General features: G+C 37.0%; 1 protein-coding gene across 3 annotated transcripts in view; it reads left to right on the top strand.

The window, feature by feature from the left end:
• The window catches only part of PCNX1 (pecanex 1), a 151,603-nt gene that overhangs the window by 120,365 nt on the left and 4,136 nt on the right, over positions 1–27,102 (top strand). For all 3 annotated transcript variants that reach the window (XM_080808812.1, XM_080808811.1, XM_080808813.1), the window contains 11 exons: positions 2,043–2,151; positions 2,950–3,079; positions 7,096–7,154; positions 8,982–9,197; positions 14,967–15,220; positions 16,980–17,210; positions 17,847–17,947; positions 18,772–18,922; positions 22,902–23,132; positions 24,065–24,339; positions 25,767–25,972. In XM_080808812.1, coding sequence (XP_080664938.1) covers positions 2,043–2,151; positions 2,950–3,079; positions 7,096–7,154; positions 8,982–9,197; positions 14,967–15,220; positions 16,980–17,210; positions 17,847–17,947; positions 18,772–18,922; positions 22,902–23,132; positions 24,065–24,339; positions 25,767–25,972 — 1,963 coding nt within the window. The remainder of the gene's footprint in view (positions 1–2,042; positions 2,152–2,949; positions 3,080–7,095; positions 7,155–8,981; positions 9,198–14,966; positions 15,221–16,979; positions 17,211–17,846; positions 17,948–18,771; positions 18,923–22,901; positions 23,133–24,064; positions 24,340–25,766; positions 25,973–27,102) is intronic.

Here is a 27,102-nt window from a genome sequence, read left to right as displayed (position 1 = left end):
GGTACTTTTAGTCCTTTTACAAATGATATGGCAAAACCTGGGTCTTCTGCCTCCCTTTCTAAGAATCTTTTTACTGAACCATATTACCTTTCTAAATGAAATAGGTTGTGAGTCAGATTATTTGTAAGTTAAATTGAATTTAGATTTCATGTTAACACTGACCACATACAAAGGACTTTGACATATATTATCCCATTTGATAGGTAACAGAGAGCTGAAGCATATGACAGCTACAAAACACAATGAAAGCCCAATTTTAGGCAAGTTAGCCTGGTCAGCCACATTTGGGATGAATTGGGGAAGAGAGAACCTAAAGGTATGGAGAACAGTTTAAGAGACTGTGACAGTAATTCAGATGTGATAGAGGTCTAACCTAGGATGGGAACAGTACAAATGTAAAACCATTAATCTGAACAAGGTTTTAGTGATAGTCAATTTCAGAATATTGTGCTAAATATTGTACTAAGTAGCTTCTAAAATACTGCAGTATTGTATTTGTTCAGTCACTAATTTGTATGCATTTTGATCATTTATTTCTTCTTCTAGTGAACATGGTTAACCAGAGGAGGAAGACAGAAAGTTAAAGAATTGTTTGTGTAAAGAAGCATTTGGTTCTTTAGGTTGAAAATTATATGGCATCTTGTTCTGGTTGGGAAAAAAGTGAAAGTTTCAATAAAACAGAAACAGTCTCTGAAATGGACTTAATTTGTATTAGTTTGGACTTTCTTAATACTTTCATTTGTTAAACAAATTGTCCTTCAGCACATACAGTGCTCCAGAACTGTTCTAGATCAGTGAGCAAATAGGGAAAGCTCTGCCCTTAAGGACTGCATTATGTAGGGTTAGCTGATAGAACTTAACAATGATAGCAAGCAAATAATTTTCAAGAGATCTCTAATATATCTTTAAAGATAACATTGTGAAATGCAGCATCAGTTAAATAATCTTAGAGAAAAAATTATGAATATATACAAAAGTGCTTTTACCCACTAACCACTTATCTACGTAACTGCATATCATTTTTTCTTCAACATTACAGTAAAAATTTGAGTTCAGTCTGGTTCACATTTAGAACCTGAAGTTTAATTTTCTAAAGTACTGCTTTAGGCAGTTACGATGGCATCTTGATAATACAAATGCTGCTTTTACTTCTCTCATCCTGATCACATCCTGATCAAGGATTACCGGCATAATTTTGAATCATGGCAAAGAATGCAGGAGTTCATCTGCATTTTGTAATTGGTTGAAGTTGTAATTTCTTTTTTTAAATTGAAAGTTAAACAAGTTCATTTGCAACTAATTGAGCAATTTAAGTATGAGATGTTCAGTGCCTGAGTCACGGCACCAAATTAGTTTGAACCTCCTGCCCCAAGATCCCGTGTCTGTTCTGTGAGTTGGGCCTTGCGTTGCCTGAGCTACAGAGGCAGTTTAGGCGAGCACAGTCATTCTGTTCCAGTGTGGAGGACATGCTCAACAACAAAACAAATCCTAACTTACGTAAAGTTAAAATGTGTGTTGTGTTTCCACTGACAGTCACAATTGAAATTAAGAACAGATGCCTGATACGTACTACTCAGTCTTGGGCAGACAGGCACTGCCAGCTGTACTCCAGCTTTATTTCCTGCCTGGCTGCTCTCACACTTCTTTTGACATTGCATTTAAAACATAACTCAGTTTTCAAAACACTAAATTTGAGGAAAATGTGTCTTAGAATAAAAATATGTATGAATTTCTGAAGTTTTATAAACATCTAGATTAGGATCCTACCTTTCTATGTTTTGCTTGTAGTAGGAATATAACCAATAGAGGGCATAGAGTTGTTTAAACAAGTGAACCACAAGCTCATAAATCAGCTTACTGCCTTTACTGAAATATATATCCAGTGTTTTGGCAGTTGACACGTCTTTTCCTTTTACGCAAATGGCACATAATTTCAATGCCATTTTTCTATTAGAAAAAAAAACTTTTAGAGGTCTTTCATTTTCTGATTCAAGTACCTGATGATAAGGTTTTTACTGATTGTTTTCCTTTTCCCCCTACAGCTTTGGGAACTCCTTTATAAGTTGCAGTTCGTATACACTTACATTGCCCCCTGGCAAATTACATGGGGTTCTGCTTTCCATGCTTTTGCTCAGCCCTTTGCCGTGCCCCGTATCCTTCCAATAAAAGTTGTGTAAGAAAGGGCAGTCACATCCTTGATGTGAATGTCGGGTTGTAGGCGTAACCTTTTATAGGTATAGAAGATGGGTTACTAGGTGATAAGTTATCAATATTCTCAGTCCTTTGAGTCCACATCTGTACTGATTTTGATTGTTTAACTTGTATTAACATCTGTGACCCATAGATCATCTGAACACGAGGACAGTGTTAAGATTTTATGATTAAGTAATGCTGATTTAAAATTTTATGTATACATGTGTATATATATGTCTAGGAATTTTTAAATACAAAATGTTTAGAAATATTTTCAAATGAATGAAGATACAAACATTTTTCATAATCATATGATTGTAATTGAACTATGTTTAAAATGTCCTATTCTAATCATTTCTTAAAAGTACTTTCTAAATAAAAGTAAAGGTTAGTGACCACATGGATGTTGAAATGCAGACTTCTTGTATCTGTAAATTTTAGTTTGATCTTTTGGAAAATTAAACCCAGGCATATTTATTCAAGAGTTAGTGTATGGACTTTTACCAAATACATATTAGCAAATACTTATCTGACTCCCTTCAAAGCATCATGCCAGGGTATACTTTTCCTGGCTGTGTCTTTCTGCTTGTACCCCCTTATATTGTCCATGACACCCTCTTTTGTGTTCCTCTGATGAACCTCATTGTTCTCGTTGCTATAATTGCACTATGTTTGTGAGATGTATGTATGTGTGTGAGTGCACATGCGCGTGCTCACTCAGGTGAATGTTAAAATCCTTAACCAGTTTTTTCATAGATTCAGCCATGTTGTTTGTTCAGGCTGCTGTATCCGCCTTTTTTTCTACTCCACTAAATCCCTTTCTGGGAAGTGCAATATTCATCACTTCATATGTTCGACCTGTGAAATTCTGGGAGAGAGACTATAAGTGAGTACAATAAAACATTTGCAAGTGGATTTTAGGGGCGCCTGGGTGGCTCAGTGGGTTAAAGCCTCTGCCTTCAGCGCAGGTCATGATCTCAGGGTCCTGGGATCGAGCCCCACATCGGGCTCTCTGCTTGGCAGGGAGCCTGCTTCCCTTCCTCTCTCTCTGCCTGCCTCTCTGCCTCCTTGTGATCTCTGTCTGTAAAATAAATAAATAAATAAATAAATAAATCTTTAAAAAAAAAGAAAAAGCTTTGAAAGTGGATTTTATCTATTCTTTACTAAGAAAAACTATCAACAGCATTATTATAATAATTCATGGCTAATAATATTTTGTGTTGAAATATTTTGCTAAAACTTTTATAAATACTCTTAAAGTTTCAAAATCATAAAATTAAAAGAGTCAGAATAACTACTCTATATTTTCTCTTTGATTTTTTAAGAGATTTTTTAAAAAACCTAGTTATTGTTGAATATACTCATTTTTCTGTCTTTTTTCTTTTAATGCTATTTCTTTTGAGTTGGTTCCATATTAATACTACTCTGAAACTTCATGCTCCACAATGTTATTTCATTATGGCAGTCAAAATTAGTTATCTCATAGTTTTCTTAGAAGTAGTTATTTGCAGAGCTTACTTTTCTGTAGATTATTTCTGGTTTTTCAGGAGGATAACTTCCTAATGATCCATTTTTGTACATAAAGTATTTTGTCCATTTAGATTTAGTACCTTTGGCTAGCTGTTTTATATGATGCCTGCTAACTGTCCTGACATGCAATCTCTCCAGGTGAATTTATTTATTTATTCCTTCCTTTCTTTTTTTTTTTCTTTCTTTTTTTTAATTTAAGAAAGATTATCCAAAAGGGGAATTACTGAGTCATGGAGCCTACACATTTTAAGCCTTTTAACATATATCAACATATTGATTTGGAAAGAACTTACATTACTTTTTAATTCTATAGGCCATCTTCATAACTGCTTCTTTTCTTTCTATACTTTGACACGTTAGCATATATAATAGGTGAGAGTAGTAGTCTCACCATTTAAACAATGGACTAGCTTGGGAATTTGAAACTTTGGCTCTTTTATCTAAAATCACACATGGTGTTTCTCTTTTTGATGAATTTCAGTGTTATTTATATTCTGTTCTTCTCAGCTAACTTAAATTGAGCCCAAAATAATGTCTGTGGTGGCAGTTTTTGTCAAAGGACCCCTTTACTCGCTCTTTTTTTTTTTTTTAAGATTTTATTTATTTGACAGCCAGAGATCACAAGTAAGCAGAGAGGCAGCCAGAGAGAGGGGGAAGCAGGCTTCCCACTGAGCAGAGAGCCCAATGCAGGACTCGATCCCAGGACCTTGAGATCATGACCCAAGCTGAAGCAGAGGCTTAACCCGCTGAGCCACCCAGGCGCCCCCCTTTACTCTCTTCACAGTTATTAAAGTCTCCAGCAAGTTTTTGTTGATACAGGTTTTATCTACAGATAGTTACTGTATTAGAAATCAACACTTAGAAAAATTCAAATGTTTATTAGTTTAAAATAGCAATAATAAATTCATTATGTGTTAATATAAATATTTTTGTAATGAAAATTACTATATTTTCCATCCCACCAAAAAAAAAAAAATCAGTGAGAAGAGTGTCACTGTTTTTGTAGTTCTATAAATTTCTTTAATGTCTGGCTCAGTAAAAGACAGCCGGATTCTCATATCTGCTTCTGCAGCCAATCTGTTCTTGAAATATGTTGTTTTAGTTGAAGTATATGAAGAAAATCTGGCCTCATGCAGACATATAGTTAGAAAAGAAAGAAGTATTTTAATAGCCTTTTTAGACAATTGTGGATATTTTTCTTTGATCCTTCATTAAAAGTTGACACATGGTAGTTTTCTAAAGATTAGTTGCAGTTAGAGTCTAAAACCATATCTATTGTTGGGGAAGAAGAATGTCCTCTGCCCTTCAAGATCCTTCTAGCTCAACTAAGAATCAAATTGACATGAGAGAAATAAACAGGAGAAAATCAAATTTAAGTGTACACATGTGGGGAATCCACACAGATGTGGAAATTCCAAAGACAGGTAATATGCTGCTTCTGTGAACTAAGGAGAAAAGGGTAAGGGTCTTAGGTTACAAAGGGGAGAAAGATTATTAGCAAGAAGGTGAAAAGAGGTGTTTGGAAAACAAAGGTTGCTCTACTCTGTAGATAAGTTTCTTAGGTAAAGAGGAATCTCTATTAATAGGTCTCTTGGCGATACAAACAAGCAGTTGAGGGGGAGGTAAAGATCTTTTCCTGAATCTACTGGGTTTTGATTGCTTTAATTTTTTTTTTAATTTTAAAGATTTTATTTACTTACTTATTGACTTATTTATTAGAGAGAAAGAGGGAGAGGGAGAAGCAGGCTCCTTGCTGAGCAGGGAGCCTGATGCAGGGCTCAGTTCCAGGTCCCTGGAATCATCACCTGAGCCAAAAGCAGACACTTAACTGGCTGAGTCACCCAGGTGCCCCTTGATTGCTTTTAGCTCAAAATAATGTTCAAGTCCAAGTGACCCATCTTGTGCTGGCCTCCCCTTGGCCCCATGAATTTTTGGAACTGTGTTACATCAAAATTCAGTGATGTGTCTTACACTTTGAATGGATTTTTTTACCCATGCATAATCTTATAACAGCATTTATTAATCATTAAAAAATATTGGTTCACTGGGTAATGTAGATCTTACAGTTCTTGATCAAGATCCTGATACATTTCATTATATAATTTAAAAAAATGTATTCATTCATATCACCACCCATCTCTAAAGAAATGTGTTTAAGTATTGCTAAGCTGTCAAGCTTGTTGGTTAAATATATATACATTTTCCCAAATTCGAATTTTTGCTTAGAAACTTGAGTTTCGTTATTGGCAACAGGACAGACCCACTTTCTTTATTTTTGAGAAATGTCTGTCAAGTATGTCAGTCTGAATAATCATAGTAAAGATGGTGTTCCATGAAAAAGAGTTAGTGCAGCTTACAGTTCAAACTACACGAATGCTTCCCTTGAGACAACCATCCTACTTCAGAATGCCGCAGAAGTGCTTTATGTGGGGGCGCCTGGGTGGCAGTGGGTTAAGCCTCTGCCTTTGGCTCAGGTCATGGTCTCAGGGTCCTGGGATCAAGCCCCACCTCAGGCTCTCTGCTCAGTGGGGGGGCCTGCTTCCCCACCCTGCTCTGTCTGCCCCTCTGCCTACTTGTGATCTCTTTCTGTCAAATAAATAAACAAAATCTTAAAAAAAAAAAAAGTGCTTTATGTGTATTTTGTTACACATAATTTTAAAAAGACCTGTACTGAGGGATGGATTGTGATTTAATAAAACTATTTTTTTATTGCTTCATTAAAGAGATTTTAAAGCAAAACTTGAATTTTTATTTTTTCTTGTACATATGTGGCAGTAAAAAATACAGTTTGGTGCCACTGTCTTGATTCATGTTAAAGTGCCTGGAGCCTTACCCGCATTACTTTTGCACCATCAGTGCAATCATCAACACAGTGAAAAAAGCGAGTAACAGCTCAGTGTTATTATGAAAATCATTTTGATCGGGAAAACTCCCTAAAAGGGTCTGAAGTCCCCTGCTTCAGATTCTGTGGACCACATTTTGGAAACCACTGTTCGAAGAACACTGTACAGCGGAACATAATAAATGTACCTTCTCCTTGTGCAGAATGTTTCATGTATTTCTAAGAACTGCATGTAGAATGCATGTTTCATCCTGATCAAGTTTTGGGGGGTGGATTAAGCTCATTAATATCTTTCCACACCTTGTTCAGTGAAACATCAGTTAGGAAATAGTGGCTGTTTATGGATGATGGAGGTGGGTGAGTAAAAAACCTTCCGCCTGAAAGTACACTTGTAAGGAATTTTATCAGTATACCAATCATAGATTTTTCTGAGATGTTCATGAAGTGATAATGTTTATTTCATTTATATTGTACAGTTTTCTCCTTTTTCATTAAAGCTTATTAAAAATGTTCTGTTTTGCCTTCTTCAGCACAAAACGGGTGGATCATTCAAATACCAGATTGGCTTCCCAGCTTGATAGAAATCCAGGTAAAAGCTCTGTTTATGAGTAAAGAAGCAAGTCCAAGGAATTTGTTACGTATTTAGTTCACTCCTAACTTGTTGAGAATCCTCTGAGTTCCAGTCATTTTTTAAAGACTGTATCTTCTTAGCTTCTTGTTCTACTTTAGCAAAGTGTGAATTCAAGTATCTATAATGTCTATACCCATCTTTTATAAAATGCATTTTAAGAATATTCGTAGGAATAAAAAAATGCCATTCAAAGATTTTTCTTACATAGGTTAAAAAGTAGAGCAGTTAAAGTAAAACTGGTCAAGTGTATTAAAGAATATGCAGTCTGACCAACAGGTGTATTAATATATTTGCTTCCCCTGCTTCCCCATATGTTTAGGTAAATATTCATTTAATTTCATTTAGTTTATGGAAGGTAGAGATGTCATATGGGGCAGCCAAATAGCCCTTAAGATAGAGCTTCAGTGGATGGCATTTTGGTGGTGGTACCATTGTCTAAAGTCCGGTTTCTTCGTTTCATTGTTTGGGAAACATCCTTTTGTCTGCCCACCTGTTAGTAATCGGACACACAGAAGGTGAATCTCACTAATCCAACCATAAGAAATTAACCAGAATCCAATGCATTAATTTATTAAAAGAAATCTTACTCTCAGATAGACTGAAGTATTTGTATCCATTTGACTGTCAAATTCCTTCAAATGCTGATCCCTTCAACTGCTCTACTTGAGAAACTAAATTAACAATAATCAGATAGTTTTATAGTTATAAATTGGACTAGTAGGACTAGTTACTTGATAATAATGCCTGTCACTATCACATTCTGGTAGATAAAATAACCATCTCAGCTCTAGTGTGTCCTTGTATAAGGGGCTTAGAATTCTCATGATGCTAATGACGCCATCCTGCTTATCAAAGAGACTGTATCCTGAATTAATAGGTACAGTTCTGTAATGAGCAGACAGGGCATTAGATATGACCATCTTACTGAATTAGTATTTGGAGTACCCTTCTCATTATTTTATTGTTTAGACTGAGTTTAAAAGATTAAGCTTTGTGTATTTTGCTTTCCTCCAGTATTATACTGTGGGCACCTGTTTACAGATTATTGCTTTGGATGGGTTACTTCTAAAAATGGTTAGTTTATCTTAATTTTTTTCTTAAAGGATGACTCTAATAAATTTTATAGGTTCTTTGCTGCTTTTTCTATAGATATATTATTTTTTAATTTTTATTTTTTAATTTTTATTAAGTTTTAATAAATTCATTTTATTTTTATTATTTTTATTACATTTTTATTTTTATTAAGCTAGTTTTAGCCACCTCAATATTCAGAGGTTTTTGTTATTATTATTATTATTGTTATTATTATTTTACCAACTTCTGTTCGTTTTGGACTGTCTTGTTTGTTCAAATTTGGTATTCCTTTACCGACTTTCTTTATTAATGTATCTTTTTGTTCCAATCCTGAATTCCTTTTTATCTTTTTCATTTTTCTTGTGTGGTTTTCATTATAAGTTGGAGTTCATTGAATAGTGATAGAAGAGGTCATGGTTATTGAAGAGGTGAAAACCCTTAGATTTCATCTAATCTAGTTCCCACATATTATGAATGGGTGCCAGAGACCAGAGAAGTTATATGACTTCTAACTCTAAATTCTGAAAGCTTTCTCATTACCCTGTGTTTCATTTTTATGTAAGAATTGTAAGAGTGTTAAAATTTTCCTTGTCAAAAAAATAGAGATACAATCCTAACTGGAAATTAGTTTTAATATTTTTTAACAATCCTGTTTATTGATATAATGAAGACTTAGGGTAAAATGTAACATAATTTAATTCCTTCTTATAGGATCAGACGACAACAATCTGAATTCCATCTTTTATGAGCATTTAACCAGATCCCTACAGCACAGTCTCTGTGGGGATTTGCTCCTAGGACGATGGGGAAATTACAGTACAGGCGACTGTTTCATTCTTGCCTCTGACTACCTCAATGCATTAGTACACCTTATAGAGATAGGCAATGGGTTGGTCACTTTCCAGCTGCGGGGACTCGAATTCAGAGGTAAGATACTCACCTTTTATTTCTGTAATGTATTCCTGTCACATCTGAGTTTTATGTGTTTACATCTCAAATTAAAAATTAACATAAAGTTAGATCCTTTGGAGTTGTGGAATGAGAAGAGTTGTTAAAAGAGCAATTACTAGGTTTTTCCCCAAATTTAACATTCAGAGAAAAATGGTTTTTGTGTTATGCTAAAATAAGTGAAGGTAGTATCATTCTTGTGTAACTCACTGTTTCCCTGGCAATGTTGAATTTCTGTTGTTTAGCGCTTGCTCTCTTGCCGTTCTGTTTGTGAGAAGTTGTATGTCTTTGTTGGGTGGCTGGAGCATAGAGTGCTGTTTCGTGTGTAGCTAACCAAGTACTTTTAGGTAGACACCATGCCTTTGTTTTGGACAAATTTTGGTATTAAAGTGAAGTTCCCATAACATTAAAATCACAGTTTTCAAGTGAACAAGTCAGTGGCATTTAATGCATTCACAGTGTTCGACAGCTGTGAGAATAGGCAGTTGGTTAGGTCCTAACAGGATGCCTCGAGGTCAGGCAAGAGGAAGCCAGGGCCAGCTTCTGGGAAGGCCAGAGGATTGTCCTGACAGTACTCCAAAATGAAGAAGCCACAGAAGCCAGTTCAAACCAGATAGGCCCAAGATGGCTCATAAAATAGGCCAGCTAGAGGATCAGATTAGACTTACACCCTATAGCTTTATTTTCACATTGGTGTTGAATCAGAAGGTTTGGACCTTTGTTAGATAATGTCTTGTTAATGGAGCAAGTGCTTTTCTAAAATTCACTGGAAATAAGATTATACTTGTGTGACACTCGGATTAAGGCAGTAAATGTTGATGTTTGTTATTCATTTGTGATGTTTGTCATCCAATCTCTCTCTCAAAATGTCCTATCCTTGCTTTATGATTTGTTTCTGCTTCTCCACGAGAGCCCAGGACCTTAATTCTATCTCTCTATAGAGTCTTACCTAATGTTAAGTTGTAATCCAACCAGACTCATCCAAAAGTCAGCACCCCCTCACCTCACCACTGCACCTACTACTGCCATGACTTTTTTTTAAATTGTTGGTACCTGGAGATTTTACCTTTGTTTTTTAACTTTTTTTTTTTTAAACTGCTGTTGTATCTAGCATTTTTGTCTGTGTGAATTGGAATAGGGTCCTTCTTAGGATGTGCTCATTTTACCATATTGGTCGGAAATTCTCCAAATCAGAAACTGATACAAATTCTCATTCTCCCAACTTTCAGTCTCTGGTACTGAGTAGATTCAAATAAAATTTTGGACAAATTTTTTGCCATTCAAACTCCATTTGCCAAACAAAACTCAAACTGATTTGGGAACCCAGTACGTCTTACTGTCTGAATTTGTGGTGGATTTGGACAGCAGTAGGTATCTATAAGTCTTCACTCAGCCATAGTGATTTTTTTTTTTTTTTTGAGGCAAATTTGATCATGCCCCTTTCATGCTTAAAACTGTCCATAAGCCTTCCATTGCACTTAAATAGAATTCAGACTCCTTAACACGCTCTCCCACACTGTGATCTGGTCTTTGCCAGTTTCTGCATCTCCACTTCATACCTTCATCCTCACTCGCCTTCCTTCAGGGTCTTAACTGTGCTGAATTCTTACTGAGGACTTCCTGCTGCCTTTCCCTTTGCCTAGAAAGCACCAGCCATCTCCCTTCCTCCCACCAGTCTTCCATCTGGCTAATTCCTTAATTATCTTTAAGCTTTAGTGTAAATATCACTTTCTCAGAGAAGCCTTCTCTAACCACCTGTCCCACATGATTATCTCTCAGATTGCCATTTTTACCTCTTTGGCGCTTAGCATAAGTATAATTTCATAATTTCATATTTATTTGTGTTTGTTTAAAGTTTATTTCTTCTTGAGCCCAGGGGTTGGCAAACTTTTTCTTAAAGAGCCAGATGGTAAATAGTTTAGGCTTTTGGAGGCATGCACGTTTTCTGTTGCATATTTTTCTTTGATTTTTGTTGTTTTTGTTGTTGTTAACAGTACTTTAAAAATATAAGAACCATTCTTAGCTTGGATTTGGCCCAAGGCTATGTTTTGCAAACCTTTGCTGTAGATTATAAGCTCCTCAAGGGCGGGAATCCTTTCTGCTTCATTCATTAACACTGTGTATCTAGTTGCTGTTTCATCAGTTAGCATATAATGCATAATTAGTCTATTTTGTAGAATGATTAAATGATGTAAGTATATAGCTGTTTCTCCTTTCTCTGCATTCCAGAATTCTTGTGAGATATGATTATATTCTTGGTCAGATCTTACAATTGGTTAATTTACTTTCCTTCAGAGTTATTTACTTTCCTTCAGAGTTATTCCCTGTCCCGTCTACCTCTTGCCTCTCAAAATATTACTCGAGAGTGTCAGTATGTTGCCAGATAGATATTTGGATCTCCCGACGCATTTTAATATATTTTCTGGGGTATTCTCCACTAAGCCAATTTAATTCATTCATTTTATTGCATCTTGTAGCGGTTGCTAAGTGCTATATGACATTTAGCTAAACAAATTTCTTGATCAGTTTCCTGTATGTCTAGGTTAAATCCCTTTATTTTCAGTTAGTTTCCATTTTTATATTACTGATACCCTCAATATTCTTTTCCATGTAAATTTTATGTCATAGATTTTAGTTATCAGTGATTTTTTTGTCTATCAAAAATTTAGTGTATCTTCTATAGTGCTGACTTTCTGTTTGTAAATGTTACTTCAACCATGTACAGTTTTCCAGGTCAAACTTTATCGGTCAAAAATGTATTATGCTGATCGGATTCATCTCAGTTTTTACTAAAATTACTTTTAATATATCTAGTTTTCATAACTGCTAGTTTTAGTTTTACTGATAATAGTCACTATGAAGTGACTGAAAGACATAGCTAATCCAGGAAACAGTTGGTAAATAGTTCTTACAGATATTCTAGAATTCCTTTCCAAGTCTCAGAGTTCTTTTTTCAGTTGCCAATATTAACTCCTATGCTTATCATTGACTTCATTTCCTAAGCACAATTTATTACTAGGACATGTTGTGGTAGAAAATATTCTTGGGATTTGTATGGTAGAGTAAAAACGTCCCATTTTAATTAGTTACTCTGTTCACTCTATTCTGCTGCTCTGAACAAGGATCTCATTCTGTCTTCTGCGTAAATGTCAATCTCCAAGTTCCCTCTTGCCACATATCTTTTCTGTATACTCTTAAAGTCATCTGCACAAAAACAGCTCTCATTATGTCATCTCCTTTACTTAAAAACCTTTTACTGACCTTCCAGAAAGATGACAAAATGAATAAAATGAAGTAATAACACAGAAAATCAGGAACACACCCAGCTTCAGGCCACAGTTTTAAAACCCCAGCCTCGGGATGTTTCTTCTAGAAACTGAATAATTTGTTTGCCCTCTCTAGCCTATTGCAGCGCATGGATAAAGAAGGAAAATTTCTCCAGGCTTTTTACAAAGCCACTGTAATACTGATGTCAAAATATGGCTAAACTGGCAAAAAAATAAGTGTAGTTTAACTCACATGAGAGCCCAGATGCAAAAATCCTCGGAACCTGATTAAGCATATATTAGCAGCAGCCCTTTTTTTTTTTTTTAAATACCTACCTCTCAATAGTTGAGCCATTTTCATTTCATTTTTTATTTTTGAAATTAATATTAGCAAATTGATAGAACTCATCTTTTAATAATTATAGGAGAAAAACAACAAAATATGATCCTCTCAGAAGATACCAGAAGACATTTGATTGAATTTCATTTCCATTATTGGTTTGAAAAATACTTTATAAAATTGCACATATCCTTATTCTGGAAAAAAAAAAAAAGTTTGTGTATATGGATCTGTAGTCCCACTCATGTGTGATTGATCAACTGCAGCGGGCCTTCCTGTTGACGTGAGGTTTAAGCCAGGGTTTTTCTTTCCACCACTGGGTGACATTGTTCTGGATGTGCTCAGCAGTGTAATCAAACAAGAAATGAAATGAGAGAGTTGTAGAGAGTTAAACAGCACAGCTCATAGCCCGGCCCAGCCTACCTCTTCTGCCTCTATCTTTTATAGCACCACCACCAGCTGCGGCTAGTTTTCATGGCATCTTTTTCTCTCAAAGCAGTGTTTTTCAGGGGCGCATGGCTGGCTCAGTCAGTTAAGCCTCTGCCTTCTGCTCAGGTCACGATCCCAGGGTCTTGGGATCGAGTCCTACATTGGGCTCCCTGCTGAGTGGGGAGTCTGCTTCTCCCTCTGTCTGCCCTATCCCCCACTTGTATTCTCCCCCTCTCAAATAAATAAATAAAATCTTTAAAATAAAAAAAAAAGCAGTGTTTTTCAAACATGGATGGTGTATATATTCTCTTTAAAGGAAAAAAAATTGTAAAGTCCACATAAGTTATTATAATATAGCCGAATAATGTGCCTTTTTTTTTTTTAAAGATTTTATTTATTTATTTGTCAGAGAGAATGAGCACAGGCAGACAGAGAGGCAGAGGGAGAAGCAGGCTCCCCGCTGAGCAAGGAGCCCGATGTGGGACTCGATCCCAGGACCCTGGGATCACGACCCGAGCCAAAGGCAGCCGCTTAACCAACTGAGCCACCCAGGCGTCCCCGGAATAATGTGCTTTTATAAAATTAAGTGTAATCCCCTTATAGTCCTTACAGAATTTAAGGAATTTGCTGTTTAAGTGGAAGCAAGGCCACAGAACAAAATAAAAATTAACATCAATGTGACAGATGATATTTTACTGGCACTAGATTGCTGTGGGTGTAATTCTGTATTTACTCTGATTTTGTATTTTTACTTCAGTAACAGTAATGCAGGGAATGTCTAATATCTTATATAAAAGAATGTAATTTCAAAGGATTGTTTCCTAGTGTTGAAGAATCAGAGTTCATAGCTAATTGAAACTTTATCAGCAGGTAAGTTTCAAATGCCAATCATGTAATTTTATCCAATTACTGTTGTAATTGGCAACAGAAAAAGTAATTATGGATTTAAGATAAAATTATCATGAACCATTACAGTTTATATATCCAAATATATGGGGGCACCTGGGTGGCTCAGTCGTTAAGCATCCACCTTCGGCTCAGGTCACGATCCCAGGGTCCTGGGTTCGACCCCTGCATTGGGCTCCCTGCTCAGCAGGGAGCCTGCTTCTCCCTCTCCCACTCCCCCTGCTTGTGTTCCCTCTCGCTGTGTCTCTCTCTGTCAAATAAATAAATAAAATCTAAAAACAAACAAACATGTATATAATACTTCTTCTTGCCACATGGACATGGTACTGGTAAATGGAGCTCCCATTCTTTTGGGTTCTGCATGTCTGTATCTGTTGTGTGCCCTGCAATGATTTGCTTCTAAATCCATTCTTCCCTTACTGAGTTAACTCAAACTGTCATGTGATGTCCCTTTACTCATTGGCCTTCACGTAATATGACTGCAATTGAGAACCCAAGTTTGAAAAGTTTGGGATCAGTGAGTGAAAATAAAGAAGGTAACTGCGCAGGTTTTCAGAAGCTGGAATGTGCTAATGCATGTTGTGATTCTGCGGGAGGTGAATATATAATATGCCTGGTGTCGAGCTTCCTGCCGTTGGTTAGTGAACATTCCAAGGCAGATTGCTCCCATACTACAGTTACTATAAAAGGTGTGTTGTTTTTTTTCCTAAATTGCTGGTGTCTTTGAAGCATTCATGTTCTACTTCATGTGGTTTTTTTCTCTTTTGTATGCAGTGGTCTCTCTCACTCTTTCTCTCTCTCTCTAAGGTACTTACTGTCAACAACGGGAAGTGGAGGCCATTACTGAAGGCGTTGAAGAAGATGAAGGATTTTGCTGTTGTGAACCTGGACATATTCCTCATGTGCTTTCATTTAATGTTGCGTTTAGCCAGCGCTGGCTAGCTTGGGAAGTGATCGTCACTAAGTATATTCTGGAGGGTTATAGTATCACTGACAACAGTGCTGCCTCTATGCTCCAAGTCTTTGACCTTCGGAAAGTACTCACCACTTACTATGTCAAGGTAAGGCTGTATGCCCAGTTAGAGCTTTTGATCTTCTTGGAAAAAACTTTTTTTTTTTTTTTTTAAATTCTTGTGCTTTGCTTCTAAGTAGTGATTTAAATTCTCTAGTATTGGGACGCCTGGGTGGCTTAGTCAGTTAAGTGTCCAGCTCTTGATCTCAGCTCAGATTGATCTCAGGGTTGTGAGTTCTGGCCCTCCTTTGGGCTCCATGCCCAGCTCGAGTCTATTGTAAAAAAAAAAAAAAAAAATTCTTTAGTATCCATTAAGTCAGTAAAGAATACCCACTGTTGGTATTGCTGTTTCTTTAGTGGAGCTCATTCCATTTGTTCATGAATAATAGCTACCGTATGTACCTCATGTGTTTTAGGCACTGGGCTAAGGAATACGCATACAGTTCCTGCTGTGTTTTACAAATAAACAGGAATCAGAAGTTACCTACCCAGAGTCCTCTAATTAGCAGGTGGAGTTAAGGATTTTAAATCTAGGCTTGTCCAGCTCCTGATCCCTTGCCGCTAACCATTTCTTGCACTGCTTTCAATAACCTGAATAAAAGTATTGCAAGATTTGGGAGGTCCCCAAAACCACCCTCACTTGCAACACCAGCTGCAATTTTGGCATCCCCACAGACTAGTCTCTGGTTTGGAAATTTGCCAGAAGGACTCAAAAAACTCAGCAAAACCATTATACTCATGGTTAGGGTTTATTACAGTGGAAGGATACAGATTAAAATCAGCCAAGGAAAGAGGCGTGTAGGGCAGGGGCCAGAGACACCAAGGCACGAGTTTCCACTTGTCTTCTCTCAGTGCAGTTATGCAGATAATGCCCGTTTCTCCCAGCTGTTGTCAACCAAAGAAGCTCGCCTGAGCCTGGGTGTGTAGTTTTTATTGGAGCCTAGTCACTTAGATGTGGTTGACTACCCTATGACCAGCCTTAGTTCCCAGCTCCTCCAGAGGTCATGGCTGTACGCTCATAGGTGAACAAAGACATTCCAGAGGAGTAGAAGTTTCCTCCCAGGACCCAAGGGCAAAGACCAAACCTCTCTTTGGGCAGGGTTAGTTCATTACTATACAGGTATTCTGCAGCTTGCAGGCAAAGCCAGTATTTTGAAGAGGGAAATGTATGCTGAATTTTAGTGACCCATATCTGGATTTTCCGTATTTGTGTTACTGCGTCTGTGTACCACTTTACACTTTACCACCCCAGTCAGCACTGGGGTGAATGTTAGTCTTACAATTAATGGTTGGTTAAACCCAACCTCAGGAAGCTAAATAGATCGAGTTTGCATTATTTATGTGCTATGCGTCTCTGTGTGTATATGGCATTTTCTATCTCTGGTTCTAAATAGGTATATTTCTGTTGCTTTACCATTATATTTCTATAACTTGACCTAGCTTCACAGGATGATTTAGTAACTTTCTATGAGAAATGCATCACAGTAAAGTTTTTCTACCTCTCTTAAAATGTCCTCAATTCAAAAGCTCTAAAATCAATAGAAAAGAATTGTTTTGAATTTGTCTTGATGAATTTATGGTTGTGACCTTTAAAGTATTAAATTAACTGTTCATCCAGAAAGGCCTGAGGTATATTTTTTATAGCATTCCTAAAATGTATTCTTAGAGTATTGAGCTAGAATAAAATATTTTTTAGTTATACAATCAGTATAAACCATTGGAATTTATTTAATGAAGAATTAGAGTTAATTCAAACTGTAACTTAACCTGGGTTTGTTGTTGTTGTTGTTTTAATCTTTCCCCATTAGGGTATCATTTATTATGTTACAACTTCTTCTAAACTGGAGGAGTGGCTAGCCAATGAGACAATGCAGGAAGGACTACGTCTGTGTGCAGATCGAAATTATGTTGATGTGGACCCAACATTTAATCCAAACATTGATGAAGACTATGACCATCGACTGGCTGGCATATCCAGAGAGAGTTTTTGTGTGATTTACCTCAACTGGATAGAGTACTGCTCTTCCCGAAGAGCAAAGGTAGAGGTCTTGTACTTCATTTGTAACTGATTGAGTCCATTTTTTCAGAGATGGAAAGAATATCCCCATTTGTTATTATGAGGTCTGTTTTTCTAGACCTTCTTCTTTCTGACCATCTGGGTAAGAAAACTTTCAGTTGTTTAAAAAAAAAATTGAGAGGTTGAGAGGAAGCAGTATTCCACAGATACGAATTTGATTTTCTTTACTCTGGTAATGGTCACTAGTAGACTAACATAGCTATCACTAATAACCTGTTTACCAGGTTATGTCCCAAAACAACTAATTAATAGAAAGAATATTGTATTTTCAGGAGAGGACATTATCAGGAATGATGTATGCCAATAAGTACTTTCAGATGTTTTGCTAAGATCCTAATACTTTATAAAAGTCAGGATTTTTTAAAAAATGTGTCCCAGTATTATAAAGCATTAGATTTTATTTCAGGGTTTCAGAGGAACTCCTTATATACACTCATACTTCATTTTACACTGATTTGTTAATTTTCTCTCCTTAGAACTATTTAAAGACCTAGAACTTATATATTAGTTGAGTTCTTCATCCTCTAATTTATTAGTATTCCAATTTGTTAAATACTTTTATCTCTTTCTGATAATGAATGTTCTTTCTTTTTTCAAGCCACTGGATGTAGACAAAGATTCATCCCTAGTGACTCTTTGTTACGGACTTTGTGTACTGGGACGGAGAGCTCTGGGGACTGCATCCCACCATATGTCCAGGTAAGGAAGGCATTTCTGTTTTCAGGAAGAGAGTAGGAGAAGCTGTATAACGGAAATCTGAATTAGCCTTTCATGGAAGCATTCTATGCTAATTTATTGCAGAAGTCTCTTTTGATACTGTTTTTTTATAGATCTTTTGCTGACATAATTGAGTTCTCCCTAGTGGTTAACGGCTGGCTTTTAAAATTCACACATGCGGGGTGCCTGGGTGGCTCAGTTGGTTAAAATTCACACAGGCGTAGGTGACTACTGATAATGAGAGTTTCATGGATTTGAGATATTTTAAAAAATAATTGCCCGTAAAGTTTGATTGGTCTTCTACCATTTTACACCTGTTTTTCTAATGGGTTACCTAATCTTGTTTTTCCATATTTCCTTGTAATTTTTTTTGATCCAGAGCATTTATGTTCTTAATATAGTTCACATAGTACATTAGATTTTTTGGGAGTATAAATATAAGCTGAATTTCTTGACATACATGTCTGAATGAATTAGAACTAAGCAATATTACATATTTTAAATTTCTTTTGTGATTACTACTTGTTTTCCATTAGACCCTCTGACAGCTTTTGTGGCTTATACACTCTTTGTCTGTTGTTTATTTTCATGGACTTACTCTTATAGTAGTTCGTAAACAAGGGTCCCAGGTCAAAGGGCCCCTGTCCCTTGTGAGTCTGACTCAGGGGTTCTGACATTAGTATAGTCACTGGACTCTGTATTTGCAAAACACTCCCAGATGATTCTGATGCACAACCACATGTAAGAATCAGTGTAATGGAAGTTCTTTGTCAAAATACGTAAACCTTTATCTCCAATCCTAACAGTAATTTAGAGTCATTCCTCTATGGATTGCATGCCCTATTTAAGGGAGATTTCCGTATTTCTTCAATTCGAGATGAATGGATCTTCGCTGACATGGAATTGCTAAGGAAAGTAGTTGTCCCGGGAATCCGCATGTCCATTAAACTTCATCAGGTAAGAAGAGGAGAATTATAATGCATTACTGGTGTTTAATGGCACTTCTTCATTTGACTTCCAAATTATGTTTCTTAGGAACCTTTTGAGAAATACTGTTATTTGAAACACAGGAAACATGATTTATGACAAGATACTAGATCTTAGAAGCCTGAACCTATGTTTCTAAGGGTAAATTTGAATATTAATATTGGTGAATAACTGATCTGGACATGAACTTGAGGAAAACTGTCAGCAGTGACAAAGTAGGAACAAAGCTCTCAGGCCCTTAATTTTGACCTCACATTTCACATTATTGTGATTCAAGCCTCTTCTGTAGGCAAATGTTAGCTAACTCCCAATGCATCGTGGTAACATCTCAGGAGGGTTATAAGTGCTGCTGTTTCATGTAGCATGTTATATAGAATAATAGGTGATTAGGACAGATTTAGCCTTACTTAAATAATCCTAGTAGGGTAATAAAATATGGACCCAAAATACATATCCAAAGCCCTGGATTATTTCAAAACTATATTAGGAAATTAAGTACCAGTACGAGCTACTCTAGTCATTCCACTTAATAGTAGTCATCAGATCTGATGACAGAGACCACATGATAAGCCTCATTAAAATGCATCAGCTGGGCACATGGGTGGCTCAGTGGGTTAAGCCTCTGCCTTCAGCTCAGGTCATGATCCTGGGGTCCTGGGATCGAGCCCCGCATCAGCCTCCCTGGGAGCCTGCTTCCTCCTCTCTCTCTGCCTGCCTCTCTGCCTACTTGTGATCTCTGTCAAATAAATAAAATCTTTAAAAAAAATTTTTTTTAAATTCTCCAATTGACTGTATTATATTTTTACTTTATAAATAAAAATGGTCATAATCTGTGTGATATTTAATAATTGTACAGTGTTATACAGCATATTAGTGCTCGCATATACATAATACCAGAGAAAATTATTTTCATCCCAGTTTGGTAGGTGAAGACTCAACTCAGAGAAATTAAGCAAATTGCCTTTTTCACATGTTCTCCTATTCTTATCCTCTATTTAATCATTTTGTAAAACATGAAACACTTTACATCCTTATTTGTTTTACCTTTTTCATCAGTCTCTTTGATGATTACATGGTTGTTAGAACTAAAATAAACTAATCAAAGTCCATTTTGGCTTATAAGTGATACATGACAAAAATCTTACAATGTGTGGTTGAGGACAGGAATCATTTTTTACTGATCTTTATATCTTCATTGCTTAGCACGAGGGTTGGTGGCCAGTGAATGTAAAATGAATGAGTTTCGTTTTTCAAAAATATATACTGTACATTGGCTTTTAACTTTTCAAGTATATTTTTAAAATGACTTTGGAAACTTTCCCCCAAACTGGGGACATTTTCTCTTTGTATTTGAAAAATAATGAAAAACGTTAAAAAGTGAGTGTCCCCCAAGAATAAGTATTCCCATCACCCAGTACCATTGTATGGCCCTTCTAGGAAGCAGTCACTGCCAATAATTTGATGCATATCTTTTTTGATTTTCCTGAGTTCATAGACATTTCCATCTATATATACAAATATTTTCCTTTGTGCTACATAAAGTGATCTGTAACACATGCTTCCCCCCCCATATTTAATATAACTTGGATACTTTCTACATTTTTAATGGCTCTGTAGTATTCCAGAATATAATTCTTAACTACAGTTTATTCAAACATTTCCCTATTCATGGACATTCTACTTGTTTCAAATACCGCCTCTAAAACAATACTCATCCAACCATCTTAAGCCCAGTGAAAAGAAATAATTGAGCAAGATTCATCGTACTCCATTTTGGCATGCCTAGTAATTTCCAACTTTGTCCATTTTATTAAGACTGTAACTATTGCCTATGTCTTCACTTTTATTTTTTATTCAAAAAATTGTACGAAGACTACTATACAAAGATAGAATTCCTTCCCTAAAGGAACTGTTTGCTAAAGGAGAGCACATCATACGATATCTAGCTCTCTGCTGAAGGCAAGCTCGGTATTTCACAGGAAGGTCGGGAGGGCTGGTGTACGATGTACAGAGGTGTCATAAACGCTAGCTTAGGCCACACTCTTTAGAAGCAGAGTCAGAGCCCAGGATTCCTGTGCCAGAGACTGAAAGGGTGTCCTCAGGTGAATTTGTAAGGAAGGGTGGGGAGCAGGAAAGAAGAGGGAAGGAGCTAAAAGCAAAACTGTTTCAGCTGAATTCTAGCTTCTACTGGATTTAGAGGGAGTTTTGGAATGTCAGTGTCACCAAGAGTTACATGGTGTACCTTCGCCCCCCTGCCACCACCAGGTGGAGGAATAAACCTCCTCTGGCATTTCCTGCCTAGGCAGCCCCATCAGTTGAAGGCAGTTCTAAGAGAAGGAAGTAACAGAGGGAAGTGCACCAGCCCAATAGCAGAAATCTGGACAAGGAGCAAGGGAGATGCTCCACAATCTGGCTAAAAGCTAGTTTTCTAGTTTTGTTTTGTTTTGTTTTCAGTATTTTCTAACTAGACCCTAAGTTCCTTGAGAACAGTGCTTGTATCTGTCTCACTCACTGGTCTTTCCCCACTATCTAGCACAGGGCTGCCTGGCAACGTCATAGAAACTCAATTCCCCAGAGAGACTTCAGGCTATAATCACCTTTGTGTTCTTCACTGACCTGTGCTTCTCCTGTACGATGTCTTGCCTGGAGCTCTCTCTCTTTCCGGCAACAGTGCCCATCTCCATCCACGGAAATTGTCTTCATTCTTGTAGATTCAGTTCAAAACCACCTGCACTGTGTAACTTTCCCTAATCACATCAACTGGGCTTACAGGTTTTTCAGTTAACGTTTGTAATCACACACTTTTTAAAATCAGAATGATAAATTCTCTTTAAACATGGGTTTAAGTCCTGGCTTAACTTAGGAAGCAGCGAAGACTCTTTGAGCTACAGATTTGATATTTGCAAAGCCGGTATTATGTACTTAATCTGCTTGGCAGGGTTGTTAAGAGTTGCTAGGGTTGGGGGAGCATGTTGCTAGAACTTTTTACATTCTGAAGCATTATTCACATACACAAGTGAATACTTTCTGTTCTCATATAGGCCAGCCCCCAGATGTGGAGGTGCATCATTGGGGAGCTTGCCTTCTTGTACTCACCCATCTCCCCTCAGATACCACACACAGTCTGGTCACTTGGCTTGAGTGGAAATGAGTGACTTTACCTGGATGTAAAAATTTATCAACCTCCCAACTATGAATAGCTACGATTGTATAATCTTCATTTCAGAACTTTGAATTTGTCTTAAGATTATGTGGGTATATGTCCTGCATCCCCTGTTAACTTGCTGGTTTCTGAAGGGGGATACATTCCACATAGTCCTTTTTCATCTGTGATCTCTGCCACAGAATCCTGCCACAGAATCCCACACAGGTATTAAATAACGGCTTGTGGAATGCAGGAGTGGTGGTTACCTAGACCAAGAGATTTCTCAGGGAAGACTTGACTAGCTTCTTTAGGACTAGGGCCCTTAATCTCATTATCTTAACTAGATGAGATAAAATGCATATTGGGATCATTCTAGAGATGTGGCTCTGTGTGAAAAATGCCTCATTAAAAAGGAACACAACTTAGGGGACTTTTATATGGGTTAGCCTTCCTTAACTGATACCAGTGAGACAGTCCTTTATGAGAAAAAATTATGTATGAATGAAGACATGTAAAACCCCACTTGAACAAGAAAAAGAAAATATATAAAAATTGGAAAAATATCTGTTTATTTAAAACTTAGAAGATAGGGTTCGGTTGAAGTATTTACAAAATTAGAGCTAATTCCTAACCTGCTTAAATTTAAGACACTCTTTCTCCGACAATAATAATATGTGCGGATATGAAATATTCATATTGAACCAGTTTTTCAGAATTTTCATTTAGTAACTGCAGAAGCTTTTATCATTTATCTGGAAGTCCTTCTTTTCCTGTAAAGTATATATTTTTTATTTCTCTGTTTAGGATCATTTCACTTCTCCAGATGAGTATGACGACCCTACTGTGCTCTATGAAGCCATTGTGTCTCATGAAAAGAACCTCGTAATAGCCCATGAAGGGGACCCTGCATGGCGGAGTGCAGTCCTTGCCAACTCTCCCTCCCTTCTTGCTCTGCGGCATGTCATGGATGACGGCACCAATGAATATAAGATCATCATGCTCAATAGACGCTACCTGAGCTTCAGGGTCATTAAGGTTAGTTTTTGAGGCATTTATTTGTGTCTGAAAAAAAAAAAGTTACGTAACCTTACCCCAAGTTTAGAAAGTGATTGAAACTTTTCATAGAAGAAAAATGACCATACTACATTAGCATTGATTACAAGCGCTTAATTTGATTTATTTTGCAAACTATTCTGTCCTCTGAAATTTTTTCGTGTACCATAAAGTCTTAAAATTTTTGCTTATTTCCATTTTGGCAGTCTTTTATCTGTTATATATACACTCTGGGCACTGTCTCTTCTTAAAACATCAACACCATATTGCTAATGTGATTTCCAGGTTTCAAAACAATACCATAGCTTGTACTTTTTTTGTCTTTTGTTTGTCTTTTTTTTTTAAATTAGTTTCAGAAGTAGAATTTAGTGATTCATCAGTTGCGTAGAACACGCAGTGCTCATTACATTACGTGCCTTCCTTAATGCCCATCCCCCAATTACCCCATTGCCCATCTACCTCCCTTTGTTTGTTGCTTTTTTAAACATCTCATGGCTTTAGGAGACATAATTTCTGAAATTTTATTTTAATAGTTTATAATGATTCACTTTTTATCTACTTCATCTAATCAACCTGCAAAGTCACAAACATCCTTTTAACTCTGAATATTTGTTACTTCTGATTTCTATCAAATATATCTGTTATCTCAGTTGCAAAACCCAGTGCATTGTTAATTTGGAAAACTTGATATTTTTACCAGACCAGGGAAAAGAGTTCTGCATGTGCTTAATAGCCCATTGGTGACAATGGAAAATTGATGAACTTCTATTAAACTGTGACCAACTTGTATTTGTTTCCTGCTTTTCACAATTGGCTCTCATGTGTCTTTTGTATCCCTCTCATTTATACTCCTCTGTTTATATGAATTTCATTCTTGGCCCCTTAACCTAATTCCCCTGTGTTCTGGTTTTCAGGTTAATAAGGAATGCGTCCGAGGTCTTTGGGCAGGACAACAGCAAGAGCTTGTTTTTCTACGTAACCGTAACCCAGAGAGAGGTAGCATCCAGAATGCCAAACAAGCTCTGAGAAACATGATAAACTCATCTTGTGACCAACCTATTGGCTACCCAATCTTTGTCTCACCCCTGACAACTTCTTACTCTGACAGCCATGAACAGCTTAAAGAAATCCTTGGGGGACCTATCAGTTTGGGAAATATCAGAAACTTCATAGTGTCAACCTGGCACAGGTGAGCTGTGGGGTTGCATATTTCAGCGGTGTTTTGTTCTGACCTTCTTCATTGAGGCAGTTCGCATAAGTGTCACCTGGAAAGCTTACAGAAAAATACAGATGCCATAATGCAATATAAACCTATTCTATCAGGAATTTCAGAAAGTAGTCTGAGCATCTTTATCTTCAGACTCTTATTAGATAAATCTCATGTCCAACTCTGATTGCACTGATCCAGCATTTGGTAGACTCTTGAATAGTTCTCTTTTCTTTAACTTTTTTGACTCTGTATTGCAACATTAATGACACTAGTAGGATGTGTGGGTCACCAAGCAGCAAGTTAGAGAAGAACCTAAGACACCTGAAGAAGTTGCTCACCTTCTGTTTTAGTCTGGTGTTGCAGAAGGGCGAGCATGCTGTACTTGCTCAAACTCCTCATTATGTAATACTACTGCCATTTTAACAACCAGTCATCACTCCGATCTCAAATCTGTAGTGTCTTCAAGTATGCACACGAATTTTTTCTCCACCTTTTGTCTCGTAAATTATGGTGTTTGGTATAGGAACATCATAGTTTGGTGGATGGTGAAGAAAAATCACGGAGTATTTTTTCAATTTCTTATTGGCTTTTGTTTAGATCCTTAAATAACAGGAAAAACAGAATGTGGAATTAGGGTGGCAATCTCTCAAGAAGGCATTTTCCTCTAGGCATACTAAAAAAAAAAAAAAGTGTCACCATTTTAATATCAGTCCCTATCCAAACAGAAGGAAGAACATAAACCGGAGTGGCGTTTGAAATTTCTTTTAAAAAATTATCTGTTTTGCTGGAATTGCCTTAAAGAGATTGAGTTCTCTTCCCTCGAGAGAAATGGTAATAAAGATTAAGGTTCCTAGCTGTCCTGGTTTGCGCAGGACTAAGAAGTGTCCTGGGAAGCAGGACTTTCAGTGCAAAACTGAGACAGTTGTGGGCAACCCAGGATAGTTGGTCACCCTACATTCAAACAAACAAATAAAATACCAGGAAAAATGATTGCAGCAGCTCTCTCCCAAGTTTGCTACAGCAGAGATGAGGATTTTTCAGGGGTTATGCACTTCAGAGGCACTGAGCAGATGCTGGCAAGAGTCCTATTTCCACCTTAATGGTACAGTTTTGTTATGTGTGGTTTATTACGGCTAAGGAAAGATGAAAAGATTGGGAAGGATGATACACTATATTAAAGTGAAGGTAGATTGGGGAGAATTGAAGTGGCGAGAATAAGGAGGGGATAGTTCTTAGGCCATTCTTTGAAAACGTAAATGCCTTGTTTCTAATATTGATGGCACCGTAAAGACTTCCAAAGATGCACATTAGTAGCATTAAACATTCAGAATAGCTAGAAGTAGAATAAAACACCTAGCTTGAAGTGATCACGGGATAATGCTGCTTGCTCTGGTGTTTGTTCCTAGGTTAAGGAAAGGGTGTGGGGCCGGATGTAACAGCGGTGGCAATATTGAAGATTCTGACACTGGAGGTGGAATGTCCTGCACTAGCAACAATGCAGTGAGTGCCAGTGACCCGCACAGCAATGTGCCCCAGGGAAGCACTGGAAATCCAGGGCAAGGGTCAGGAGCCGGACTCCATCCACCGGTCCCATCTTATCCTCCAGCACTAGGTAATGTGAAAACAAAATTATGTATCTAAGCCTCTTAGTGTGCATGTATAAAGAGAATTATGTGTTACTAGCCTGCCTTTCTCTTTTTCAAACTTAATTTCAAGTTAACATACAGTGCAGCACTGGTCAGGAGCAGAATCCAGTGGTTCATCACCCACATAAAACACCCAGTGCCATCCCAATAAGTGCCCTCCTTAATGCCCATCACCCATTTAGCCCACCCCACCCCCACCTCTCTCCATCAACGCTCAGAGTCTGTTACGGTTTGCCTCCCTCTCTGTTTTTACCTTATTTTAACTTCCCTTCCCCTGTTCATCTGTTGTTTCTTAAATTCCACATGAGTGAAATAATAGGATATTTGTCTTTCTCTGACTGACTTATTTTGCTTAGCATAATATCCTCTGGTTCCATGATTATCCTTTTCTTATTTGTATATTCGGTGTTTGAGTTCTTTATCAGTTTTCTGTACTACAAGTATTTCTTCCCATTCTATCCCTGGGCTTTCCATTCTCTTCCTAAGGAGGGTGGTTCCTCTTCTTTTGACAAAAGTCTTTTTAATTTTAGCGTAGAGCAGTTTACTGATCTTTCCCTTTATGATTAGTAATTTTTGTATCCTAACTTACGAAAATTATTCCTGTCCCAAGGCATGATGGGTTTCTTTATTTTGTTTTTAGTAATTTACCTTTAACACAAGATCTGTAATCCACTTGGTATGCAGTAGGAATCAGATTTAATCTGTTTTCATATGGCTGGTTGGTTGATCCAGTGCTGTCTTTTCCTGTACTGCTTCACATGAATGAGAAGTCTTAAGACATTCATTGTTTAAAAAAAAAAAAAAAAAATCCAGTAGCGTTGGAATTAAGACTCTAAATAGGTGTATTACCAACATTTTTTATGTTCTTTTGTAACTTCTGAGTGAAAAGCTAGAACTTTGATTGTGCTTTCTTAAATGCTCTTATTTTGATCAGCTCTATATTTTCAGATAGAAAGTACATGGAGTAATTTTTTCAGTATAGTTAATTATTTCCTAATCTTCACATTACTGTTATAAGTCAGGGAAAAGACAGACCTGAGGGATCATATCAAGCCATTTGAAAAAGGACACAGAAGGACCTGGCATTCCAGATCAC

Source organism: Martes martes, assembly GCF_963455335.1.
Source record: "Martes martes genome assembly, chromosome: 7".
NCBI lineage: Eukaryota > Metazoa > Chordata > Mammalia > Carnivora > Mustelidae > Martes > Martes martes.
This window is presented reverse-complemented; position numbering and strand designations above follow the sequence as displayed.